At 45.1% G+C, this 13,166-nt stretch overlaps 1 protein-coding gene across 2 annotated transcripts in view; it reads left to right on the top strand.

The window, feature by feature from the left end:
• LOC126259328 (uncharacterized) overlaps positions 1-12,849 on the top strand; it is a 415,173-nt gene extending 402,324 nt beyond the window's left edge. For both annotated transcript variants that reach the window (XM_049956025.1, XM_049956034.1), the window contains one exon: positions 10,141-12,849. In XM_049956025.1, coding sequence (XP_049811982.1) covers positions 10,141-10,258 — 118 coding nt within the window. In that variant the 3' untranslated portion in view covers positions 10,259-12,849. The remainder of the gene's footprint in view (positions 1-10,140) is intronic.
• The last annotated feature ends 317 nt before the right edge of the window (positions 12,850-13,166 follow it).

The following is a 13,166-nucleotide window of genomic DNA, read 5'->3' as shown; positions in this document are numbered from 1 at the left end:
AGCACGGCATCGCCTACAGTGCTCGCTTCAGGACCGTCCGGGTTGCAGACCGAAACCGATGTTCCTGTTGGAACCATGGACGTCGACCTCGGTGTCGTGCCGACGTCTGCCTTTGTCCAGACGGGTTCGGCGTCCGACGACGGGCGACCACATTCTGATTCAGAAGGCCACATCATAAAACAGCGGTCGCCTCGCAAACACAGGAAACGACGACGGACGCCTTCCGATGACGCCCTTTCTCAGACGGCCCCTCGAGATGTCGACCTGTTGTCTGACGGTGATCTCCCACATTGCGTCCAGTCACGCGATGCAGTAGCAACAGGCGCCCCTCCTGTGACGCCTCCTCTCCCGGTTCGGGACGTGTCCTCGCCGTTGTCAACGAATAATGACGGCGGTCCCCCTGCCACTCATGTTGCGGAATCCACAACACCCGTTCCGGAAGTACGTGACCATCACATGTCCACGTCGTCAGCTTCCTGGGCCGATGACGTTGAAGAAGAAGTGGAACATACTGCCAGCGTGTCTGCACAGGAGTCCATCACGGCGACACTGGGGCTGGTGCCCCGCCAGTAATTATCACCACTGCGGCACCACCGGCGGGTCTCCACCTGCCGGCTACTTCTACCGCACGTTCTGCAAATACTGAGGATGGCCGTACACAGCAATATCGTATCGCCACGATTAATCTTGCCACCATTCGTGCCCCCCATAAACTGGCCATGTTCAGAGACACTATTTACTCTGCGGATGTGGATATAGCACTCTTACAAGAGGTGTTTATGGCTGACTTTCTAGTTCCCACCGGAAACAACGCCCATGTTTCCCCCGCATCCGACACCGGTAGCGGCGTCGCCATCCTGCTGCGCGACGGACTCCCTGCAGAGGACGTCATCTACCTCCCCACTGCGCGAGGTATGGCCCTCACTCTGTTCGGCGTGCGTATTATTAATATCTACGCTCCGTCCGGCACTGGCCGCCGTCATGACAGACAAACTGTTTTTGCCGAAAGCGTCACACCCGTCTTCACCGGTCCGCAGGACGATTTGGTACTCGGTGGGGATTTTAACTCGACACAAGAGACGGCGGACCAACTCTCACGACATTCCCCTTGTGCATCTCTGTCAGTGGTCATCGACCGTCTACGACTTGTTGACACATGGAAGAAGCTCCACGGAATTCAACCGGGCTATACATTCTACACCTCTCACTCGTCAAGCCGCATAGATCGCGTCTACGTTACCCGCTCCCTTGCTGATGGCACACGTCATGCGGAAGTCTGGCCCTTGGCCTTTTCAGACCATGATGCGTACCTCTGTGACGTCACTCTCGCCCGACAGCGAGTGTGGCATAGTCGTGGTCTGTGGAAACTCAATGTCGCTCACCTGACCTCCTCAGACTGTCGCCGTATGGTCGAAGAAGCGTGGGCACGCTGCCACCATCGTCGAGAAGCCTATGACTCCACCTTATCATGGTGGCTCTCCTGTGCAAAGCCGACCCTCAGGAAGACTCTGATGAGTTATGGGAAGGAATTAAAGGCGTGGCAAACTCATACCCTGCACTTCTACTACACCATACTACGTGACTGTACGACGATGCCTTTCTCGCCAGCCCGGCAGTCGATGGTCCATCGCACGAAGGCGCAGATCTCCTTGATCATGTGGCGTCACTTGGAAGGCACTGTAGTCCGTTCTCGAGCTTCTAATCGAATCCTTCAAGAACGTCCGTCGATGTACCACCTCCTTCAGGAAAGACAACGACGATGACGAGCTCTGATCCAAGTCCTCACTGATGTGGAAGGGCGCCGGCACGACACCCAACAAAGCATCGGTCGTACTCTCCATGCTCATTTTGCCGGGCTATACACAGCCGTACCGCATTCTGCAGCACTGATCACAGAAGTCGCTCAGCTTACTACGAACACTCTTCCGGAGGATGCAGTGTATGACCTCCAAGACGACGTAACCACAGATGAAGTGGTAGATGCTACCAAGGCGGGTTCCGATAACAGATCTCCTGGACCTGACGGTATACACATCGAATTTTATAAAAGTTTTCACTATTTGTTGGCTTCCACGTGGACGGCAATCGCACAAGAGCTGATGTCACCGATGACAGTGGTCCCGAGCGCCTTTCTAGAAGGCATTATTATCCTCGTACATAAACCGCGCGGGTTATCGAGGGTCCAGGACTATCGGCCAATTACTTTGCTCAACAGCGACATGAAAATATTCACACGGCTACTGGCATCGCGACTCAAGATGGTCGCACGTTACGTCACATCCTGCGACCAGACTTCCCTAGGAGGCGACAACAACATCCGTACGGCCCTTTGCCGTTACAGAGACATGATAGCATTAGCGCATTATCAGCGCCTCCGTGCCGCCTTAGTTTCACTGGACATTAGCCAGGCTTTCGACCGTGTTGACCACTTCCATTTACGGACAGTTCTTCAGCATATGGGTTTTCCTGGCGGTATTGTCACAGTGGTTATCCGCCTGTTGAGTAGTGCAACCTCTAAAATCATGTACAATGGTCGCCTAACACCGCCCCTGGTCATCGCACGATCTGTGCGGCAAGGCTGCCCTCTTTCCACGATTTTGTATGCTTTCGCCTTGGAACCCCTGCTCTAGGGCATGCGCCAACGTTTGGAAGGTATGGCTCTGCACGGCCACCGTTTTTGTTGTACAGCCTTCGCAGACGACATAGTACTATATCTGCGCATTGAAGATGAAGTACGAGCAGCACTGACATGGGTGGCGACTTACGGCGAAGCGTCGGGGAGCTGCCTCAACGTGTCAAAATCCAAGGTCCTGCTCATTGGTGAGGGCTTGCCGGTGAGATGTGCTGCCCCCCTTAGTGTCGCCGCCACCATACGGTGTCTTGGACTTGATTTCACGGCAGACCTGCGCCGCTCAGCGACTATCAATGGTAGACGCTTGCTACAGACAATCAGAGCAAATCTCGCAGATCACCGGCTACGAGCTCTCGACGTTATCCAATGCGCGCAATACGTGAACATGTATCATGCTTCCCGTATACCACACGTGGTTCAAGTACTACCAGTTCTAAATCTCCTGGCTCGACGACTGTTGATGGCTTTCGGGTCCTTCGTCAGCTCGGGGATGTTATTCAAGCTGCAGTATGAATCCCTTGCACTGCCACGAGATCGTGGCGGGGTGGGACTCATCCACGTGCCGACTCGTGTCAAGGCCCTATACGTCAGCTCCCAACTAAAACTTTGGCATCGTTGCCCGCAGAGCCTTACTAGCCTCCTGCTTCACAACTTTGCACCGGCCTCCTTGTCCGCCCCAGTACTGGTATCGACCATTCCAACCCCCCTTTATTACATCCAACGATTTTTTCTGGAGTTCAGTTATATCTACCGGTCCTTACCACTTACACGTTTGTACCTCACGAAAACAGTCTCCGAATTGTTACAACAGTGCCGCCCGTCCAACCCCATCGAACGTAAGTATCCACAGTACGTGTGGCGACACATAAGGAAGGCGATCCATGCGCGTTTTCTTGAATCAGACGTTCAATCAGCGTGGTACATCACCGTGAATGGCAAACAAGTTAACCGCGATCGTCTGCACCGCATCCATCTCGCCGATTCATCCCTCTGCACCCACTGTGGAGTGGATGACACGGATGTCCACCGGTTCCACTGTGGCACAGCGTTCGACGTCTGGACACTTGCGCGGCGAATTTTGGCGTTTCTTACTCGCCAGACACCGGCTCAGATCGACGTCCACATGCTTTTGTACCCCGATAAGACTTTCTACCCCTCAGCCAAAACTCACTCTGTGAATTGGATCTGTGGCCACACGATCCGCTATCTTTTTACTTCTGGCGACAAGTCTACGCTAGGATATTGGACTTATCTCAACGAACGACACTGCGTCCTGATACGCAACCCACGCTATAAGCAATATTTTTCCAATTTCTTACGGAGCACTTTCGATGATCCACCTAGTAGCTGGAACGTCCAAGCCCTGAGAAGCTGAAAACTGTATAAACCGAACCGAACTGAATAGATCTGCTACCCAGAACCCACGCCTACGCCATGAGAAGACACGTTTGGACGAGCTGGCATGCTGTAGGCGGAGACACTTCAGGAGCTCCTGTAAGAACTGGTCTTTAACTACAAGACGCACGACGACTTTAATTAAAAATAAAAAAAATAAAAACAAAAAAAACTTTTCCTTATTTATTCCTCATAATTTGTTCTTAAAGGAAAAAGAAATTTGATTTTGGCTTTGACAAACTCTTTTTTTTCCCAAAAGATTGCTTCTTCGCCAGTAAGACGAAGGAGACTCATTTTTGTTTACTGGAAGGAGAAACCAGTATAATTGGAATCTTTGTTTTCTTTTGAATAAAAGCTTTTCCTTATTCATTCACCATAATTTGTTCTGAAAGAAAAACAAAAAAAATGGTCCCGTGGTTAGCGTGAGCGGGTGCGGAACGAGAGGTCCTTGGTTCAAGTCTTTCCTCCAGTGAAAAGTTTAATTTTTTATTTTCAGTTTATGTGACAAACTCTTATGTTTTCATCACTTTTTTGGGAGTGATTATCACATCCACAAGAAAACCGAAATCGGGTAAGGTAGAAGAATCTTTTTACCCATTCGCCAAGTGTACAAGTTAGGTGGGTAGATAACATATTCCTCTCATGTGACGCACATGCCCCCACCAGTGTCGTATAGAATATATCAGGCGCGTTTTCCTGTGGAGGAATCGGTTGACCTATGACCTTGCGATCAAATGTTTTCGGTTCTCATTAGAAAGGCACGTCCTTTCGTCTACTAACCGCACGGTTACCGGTGCGATCGCAAAACACAGACCCTAAACTTATTACAGTGAACAGAGACGTCAATGAACGAACGGACAGATCATAACTTTGCGAAAATAAATAAATTAAACATTTCACTCGAGGGAAGACTTGAACTAAAGACTCGTTCCGCAGCTGCTCACGCTAACCACGGGACCACGGCGCTCGTGAGCTCACGTAAGCCTTGATGTTGCCTATCTTACGCATGGACTACTCAGTTTGCATATTTTGCTTATTTTTTCATAGTTCCACACAACTTCTTCCTGTTTTCTCGATTGATCTGTGTTCAGTTTTTCAAGACCTATCCAGTGTGCCAACTTATATCTAAATCTGACGGGGGGTGCGATGGGGAGGTTCCCTTGTCAGTGTTAAACGATGTGTTTGTAATAGAATTTCGAATTTGCTTCCATAGTGTTCCTAGAGAATTTCTATTTCTTTTGAAGATTTTTCCTTCAGATAATTATTTGAATCTTGAATGAGATTTTCACTCTGCAGCGGAGTGTGCGCTGATATGAAACCTCCTGGCAGATTAAAACTGTGTGCCGGACAGAGACTCGAACTTGGGACCTTTGCCTTTCGCGGGTAAGTGCTCTACCAACTGAGCGACCCTAACACGACTCAGGCCTCGTCCTCACAGGTTTACTTCTGCCAGTATCTCGTCTCCTACCTTCCAAACTTTACAGAAGCTCTCCTGCGAACCTTGCAGAACTAGCACTCCTGAAAGAAAGGATACTGCGGAGACATGGCTTAGCCACAGCCTGGAGGATGTTTCCAGAATGAGATTTTCACTCTGCAGCGGAGTCGTGCTAGGGTATCTCAGTTGGTAGAGCACTTGCCCGCGAAAGGCAAAGGTCCCGAGTTCGAGTCTCGGTCCGGCACACAGCTTTAATCTGCCAGGAAGTTTTATTTGAATCTTGTTAAGAATTCTTAGTGAAAAAATCGTCAATATTGGATGTGTCATTAGAAGTTGTGCTGTAGGTCCAGATGCATCTTCTAATTAAGTTCCTTTGTACGTGGACGCACAAGTCCATCATATTGAGGAGAACAGTGCTAGTTTAAATCTTTCTGCGTAGATCATTCAGTCACAAGGAATCGGTTTCTTACCTTGACCGTCGGTTCCAGGTATATTTCAACGTGGCAGTCCTGATACATGTTTTCCATTTATTCGTATCTCGCTGAAATGATAGCCAGGACTTCTTTCGATCGAGTAGGAGCAGCAGACTGATGTTTAGGAGGCACTGGTCAAACTTCCTTTAAGCTATCCTTTCGTGATTTCCCTAAACACTCAAGTGCCAAAACTACGTCATTGGCATCCTTATCCAAGTGACCTGCTGCATGTCCAGTAATCTTGATAGCCTATGGACGCTAAACTGCAGCCTTCTTTCGTTCTCCATTTTTTCTTCACAACAGATTTCACGACAAGCTGCCTGTTGACTTCTCACTCGGTTTCTTCGGGCGACGTTTGTTTGACGATTTTTCTGACATTTTCCCAGAACGAGTGGCTGGCATTGTCAAAGCTTCATCCTTCACTGCTGGTGGCCGACTGGAGCCGAGCTTGCGGCCGCACTGCACGTTCCTGGCGCGCCAAGGGATTTTCCGTGGGCGTTTCCGGTGCGGTTCTTCCTTTGCTACATTGGACTCGCACTCGGGAGGACGACGGTTCAATCCCGCGTCCGACCATCCTGATTTAGGTTTTCCATGATTTCCCTAAATCACTCCATGCAAATGCCGGGATGGTTCCTTTGAAAGGGCACTGCCGACTTCCTTCCCCGCCCTTCCCTAATCCAATGAGACCGATGACCTCGCTGTCTGGTCTCCTCCCACAAAGAACCCAATTCAACCCTTCCCTTGCTACCTGCAAAGATCGTTTGCTGCAGTACGGCAATCCAGGAACCGTTCACGTTGAGGCTGTCTTCTTTCTTGTTGCAACTATTCTTATGTTTGTGTACTTCTAGAGGATCTCTGAACAAGCGGGTGTGATAGCCCTTCTGTATAGCAAGAACCTTCGTGTTGGTGAATTTTTCTATATGGTCACCTTAACACAGTGCGTGCTCCACTACGGCCGATTTCTCCACCTGCCCCAACCTGCAACGCCTCTTATGTTCGGTCATCCTGGTGTTGATTGATCGTCCAGTCATTCCAGCATAGACTTTTCCGCATGTACATGGTATCCCGGCATTGCAAGTGGGGCCCCTTTTCCCTCTGCCGATCTGAGACACTTTTCGATCTTCTTTGTCGGTTTGTAAATAGTCTGTATATGGTGTTTGCGCAGTGTAGGACGATTCTGTCCCACACTCTGGGAATGGATGGCAGAAAGGCCGTACCTGACATTTCATTTTCCGATGTATCACTCCGCCGATTATTTGATGCTGTGACACTTTTTACGTAACTGGTGAAATACTCATTGCTCCTCATTGCATCTCTCGTCTGAGATGCTGCGGCTCACATATTCGTCCTGCTACACATCGTGACTCCTTCCACTTGGTCGTCAGTACCTTCATTGAATGGAGGCTTGGAGAGGGGCAGTTCGGTGACTTCCTGCGACACCTGAACAGCTTCGATGCCCACATAAACTTTACAATGGAGGTAGAAAAGACCAGCAGCAACCCCTCCTAGATGTTTTGGTCACGAGGGTTAGTTAAAACCTGGGACACAGCGTGCATCGGAAACTGATACACACGGAATGATACCTACACAAAATGTAAAATCACCACTGTGCCAGAAAAGAGGCATGATTAATACGCTCGTAACGCGGGCAACGAACATTTGAGCCGCAGCACCTCAGACGCTAGATGCAACATCTGGAAAGCGTTCTGAGGAAAAATGGGTACTCCACCACTTACATACGAAGTGTTGCAGAATCAAACGCTTAGCGAAGTGACACATCGGAAAAAGAAATGTAGGGTACGGCTTTTCTGCCATACACTCCCATTTATAAACCGACAAGGAAGATGAAAGAGTGTCTCAGATCGGCAAACGAGAACCGCATACCATGTAATGCGGAAAAGTCTATGTTGAAATGACTGGACGATCAATCAACACCAGGGTCACTGAACATAAGCGGCATTGCAGGTTGGAGCAGGTGGAGAATCGGCCTTCGCGGAGCACGAGCTTTATGAGACCGACACATAGTAAAATCCACCGACAGGGAAGATCTTGCTACACAGAAGAGCTATCACACCCGCTTGTTCAGAGAACCTCGAGGAATACACAAAAACATGAGAATAGCTTCAACAAGAAAGAAGAAAACCTCAAGGTGAACAGTACCGCAGCGAACGACCGTGCAGGTAGCAAGGGGAGAACTGCACCGGAAATGCCCACGGAAAATCCCTTGGACGCTGTAGTGCCAGGTAAATACGCGTATATTCTGTGGCCGCGTGCTCGACTCCACTCCACCACCAGCAATGGAGGGTGAAGCTTTGTCAATGCCAGCCACTCGTGCAGGCGAAACGTCAGAAGAATCATGAAACTAACGTCGCCCGAAGAACCCGAGACAGAAGCTAATATGCACTTTGTCAACAAGTAGCCACGAAAGCCCTAACAATTTTGTAGATTTCAGAACACTGCAGTTGTCAACAGAATTACGGTAATTTTATTTATCATTAACAATCGTCCTGTCTCGAAACGCTATTATCGGTTAGGATAGTAATGGCATCTTCAGATAGCCTCAATGGTCGGTCTTCGGCCAGCGGCTGAAAGGACTGGTGTTACTAATAGCTGGACGACGTTATGGAGGATTTGTGTGTAAGCTACGAAGACAGGCAAGAAGAGACAACATTTCTATTGAAACCGTTAATAGAAGTGTAATAAAACAAAAGCGGAAATTGTACAATTGACACAATGTTGTTGTCTTCACTCTGAAGACTGTTTTGATGTGTCGCTCTGTGCTAGTGTATCCTGAACGTGATGCTTCATCCGTGCATAATTGCTGCAAGGTACATCCATTCGAAACTGTTCACTAGCTTCAAGCATTGGTGTCCCCCTACAAATTTTTCACCTCACGCATCCATCACTTACCAGATTTATGAGTCCTTGATACCTCAGATCGCGCCTTTTAAAAAGATTCATTCATTTAGCCCAGTCGTGCAATAAGTTTCTTTTCCTCCCGACTCTGTTGAGTACCCCCTATTACTGTATCCACCCATCTAATCTTCAGGATTATTCTGTAGAACCAATTTCAAAAGCTTCTATTTATTTTTTGTCTAAACTATTAGTCATCCAGCTTTAAGTTCGGTAAAAGTGTACACTCCCAAAAAAATACCTTTAGAAAAGACTTCTTAACACTCCCATTTATATTCGCCGTTAGAGAAATTTCGCTTTTTCGGAAATAATATTATTGCTATTGAAAGCTTTTATTTCTTCTCAATAAACTTTAATCGCATTTCAGAATCTCTCCTTGGTTTTCTTTTTCTTCTTTCTCAATGTACAAGCCGAACAACATCTTTGATAAACCACAACTATGTATCACTCCAACTACAGCTTCCCTGCCAAGACTTCCTAATTTCTATACAAGACGTAGATAAGCTTCTGCTCGCTATATTTTACCAGTGTTACCTGAGAAGTTCAAAGGGTGCATTCTGGCTGACATTGTCAAAATATACGCAGACTGAAGCTACGAATGAAAATATGCAGCAAGGCCAACTTGCTCAGTAGTCAGATGCGCTAATCACTACCACACCATGGCATCGTGGCTTTCCACAACTGCACCGTCTATCCTAACATGCCTTCCTCCTGGATCGAAATTCCCATTCACGCCTCACTCCAACTGGTATTCCCCTAACCCGAACAGCATTTCAGACGCTCTCCAACTGTACTGTAATAGCACCTCAGCATCGATGGAATCGGGGGACTCTACCTGAAAACCGGGCAGAGGTGCTTTAATAAAATGAAACTATATGGTTCAATATACCTTTTCAAATCTCAGGCATCTATGATGCATATTTTCAGATTGAAAAACTAATGAAAATTTGTACCAAGTATTTTGCAACTACGACCTATTGAACTAGCAGTCCAAAAGTATTCACAGCTGTCAGCACTGATGTTCTTTGGAATTGAACTTACTGCATTCTTCTTCAAATCTGAGGACAATTCGCCATCTTACACGTAGAGATTCCATCGTGGAGGCTGCAGAGAAGAGCTGCTGCAATTACTGAAATTCATGCTCAAAAGTGCTGTACGCATTGACTTCACTTTCGACGGGACGTCACATCCTGAGACAACAGAACTCGTCGTCAGTGGACTCTTAGTTTATACTACGTTTAACCCTAAGAGGTGAGCTGAGAGCTGCTAGTAATGTTGTGCGTGCTTCGCAGGCGCACGTGCGACGCTATCGGCGAACTGGAAGGCCGAGAGGGCGCCGACGAGTACTGTATGGACCAGTGCCTGGTGTACCCGCCGCGCTGCCCCAGGGACCGCTGCTTCTGCTACTGACCACGACAACACACCTGGCCACGTCTCCACGGCCCGCTGCACTCACGTTTAGGATCAGCACTCTGCAACTCTAAGTTCTCCGAAAAGTCTACTTGCTCCGCAAAAGATTTCATTATTTTTTCGTCAATTTGAAGAGCTCTTGCTCTTTTATTTGTACTCGTAGTTAGAGACCAAATTTTTCTGTGAAGAGTAGCTCGTCTGGAACGATGATGTGTTGACCTTTTTACGTTATCATTTTTGTCGAACGAAACAACTACAACTTGCCAAGTACATAATAAGACATTTGGACAATACGTGTGGCAGTTGGAGCGCCGTCTCTGTACAAAATTCCGAATAATATCGTTGTTACCAAAATACAGAGTGCTCCTTGCAGTTGGAACTCCTTTTTTCTGACGTGGTGTGACAACAAGTATTAGCCTTAAAGGAATAGCAGTGGAAAGGTTGTGGCACTCAAGTAATAGTTGTCTCACCTTCCAGACTAATTTTCAGTTATCGAATTAATCAAATGTTACTTGGACCTGTCAATGAAAAATAATGAACACTGATGCAATTGAACTGCTTTCTTGAACGTATTACATCAAACGTAAATCATGTATCCCGTTGTTACGGGATAAGTGTAAGACGGAACTGCGGTTTTCAAATTATCAACAATAAAGCACTTCCCGAATATTTCTATGTTCCCTAAACATAATCATTTCATTGCCTCCAAACTCACGACACGTAGATAAATACGCACAACGTTCAGCTCAGATTCAGTTAAATATTGCTATGAAGCTCAAACTAAAAGTAAAAAGAAATGCTTCTAGAAGAAAACTAAAAATGTATGTGTCAACGTATCAAGAAGATGGAGAGTTATGTTATATTTGTAGTCATTCCAAATGAAACAAACAAATCATACTAATAGTTCCATCAGAAAATTTGTTAGAGGGCACAAAGGATGCGCAAGTCTTTGTCAAGGCTAGAATAATGGCTGCCATTCTACAGAATTGCGTAATGCATCTGAGAAAAAGAAATTTCTGACTTCATACTTATTTCTTGTTTTTTTTCACATAATCAGAGTTAGTCATTCTATTTCGTAATATATTTCATTTAAACTATTGTACATGCTCCACCTTCAAGTTTTGAAAATTACACGCTTCTCTTAATTGACTGTAATCACGTTTAACTAGTCATTTGAGATGATTAAATCTCGGTTTTTGAGATCCGCTACGCAATTCTGTAGAACTGGATACGGTATTGTAGCCTTGGTAAAGACTTGCTCATTCTCTTTGCCCTCTAACAAATTTTCTCATGGTGAGGTACTTATAATTTAATTGTTTCATTTGGGATGACTACAAATATAACATGACTGTCCATCTTCTGCCTCTTCACTTGGTATGTCAACATATCAATTTTCAGTTTTCTTCTAAATATATTTCTGCTTGTTTAAGTTTAAGCTTCATTGTAATATTTGACTTAACATGATCTGAACATTCCTAAAAAAATTAGATTTATCAAAGAGTTTCCCATCAGCTGACAGTTTTTAAGATATTTAATTGTAACTACACAATTTATTGTTTTTGCTCTTATAGTTTTCCCATGATTTTAATATCAACTATGTTCGACTCGTCACACTACATTATAATTCACAATTCTATACATAGCTACAAATTTCTGTTTGCATTCGGTAGAGCAGTTCAACTCAACTGTCCTGACTGCAAGCATCATTAAACATCATGAAATATCTGGACTAAATACTTAAAAAAATTGCGGAGGAATTTCTGAAACATTACAAATTACTTTGGAAAGATCCTAGAATAGTCAAGAAGGTAAAATACGTGAATGGGTTAAAAATAAGAGTTTACCAAAAAGTTTCTGTAATTTATGTGTCACTTGCAACGAACTACAAAAACAGTAGCAAATTATATTGTGCGAGCTATATGATTTGCTCGAATTTTCGGCCTCCTAAATTCAGTTAAACTGCTGAATCATTATATATATATATATATATATATATATATATATATATATATATATATATATATATATATATATAAACGAGGTATGTTTTGATGTTGGGGTTGTAATCAGTGGACGAAAATTAGTAATTACGTCTACACTCTTGATCAGTTCGAACCTAATAAAAGCCTGATCCCTAGCAGTTATAAATTTGGCTAGAACCACGTGAAAGGAAAGCTATTCGTGATTACAGGTATGAGTAGGGAAGATGAGGCAACAAAGTAGATTTCAGGAAGAAACCTTCATAATACATACGTGTTTATTGTTACAATATGATTTACAACACAAAATTAGTGGTATGTGAATCATGCTTGTGCTGTGGGAACAATGCCTGAGGGTATGTAATGTCCCTATGTGGTTGTGATTTTTCTTGGGGCTTTCTCAACTGTTACCACTATTTATTGGCCAAACATTTTGTGGGGACGCCTACAAACTTCAAACAGGGTTATATGGAATGTGTACCAAGGTGAGATTAGTTCCTTTGTTGTCACTGTTATGTGTTGTGTTACTTTATGCATTAAAGTTTACATGTAAAGTGTTATAGCCTGTATATTTTTAAAATAAATGAGAGACGCCGATATGCAAAAGCAATATTTCACTATTAAACATTATTTCTTTACTTGCTAATATAGTTCCCTCCACATAATAAAGCAATACACTTGTGTTTTGTGGTACTATTGTTCACAGCTGTAGCACTCTCTGTTGACAAATGAGGACAAGGAGTACAAATGCTAGACCATTACAACAATGCCTCCTCCACTGTTTTCAAATTACACAATTTTATGAATACATGTTCACAAATTAAACATAGAATTTATTCTTTTCACCTGTCAATCTCCTCACTTGTTTCTGCTACCTTCTAATCAATTAGTCCATGTCCTAATTCCACAATTTTAAACTTGATTTTCTT

Source organism: Schistocerca nitens, chromosome 1 (assembly GCF_023898315.1).
Source record: "Schistocerca nitens isolate TAMUIC-IGC-003100 chromosome 1, iqSchNite1.1, whole genome shotgun sequence".
In the NCBI taxonomy this organism is placed as follows: Eukaryota; Metazoa; Arthropoda; class Insecta; order Orthoptera; family Acrididae; genus Schistocerca; species Schistocerca nitens.
Note: the sequence above shows the minus strand (reverse complement) of the source record. Positions and strands in the feature narration are given on the sequence as shown.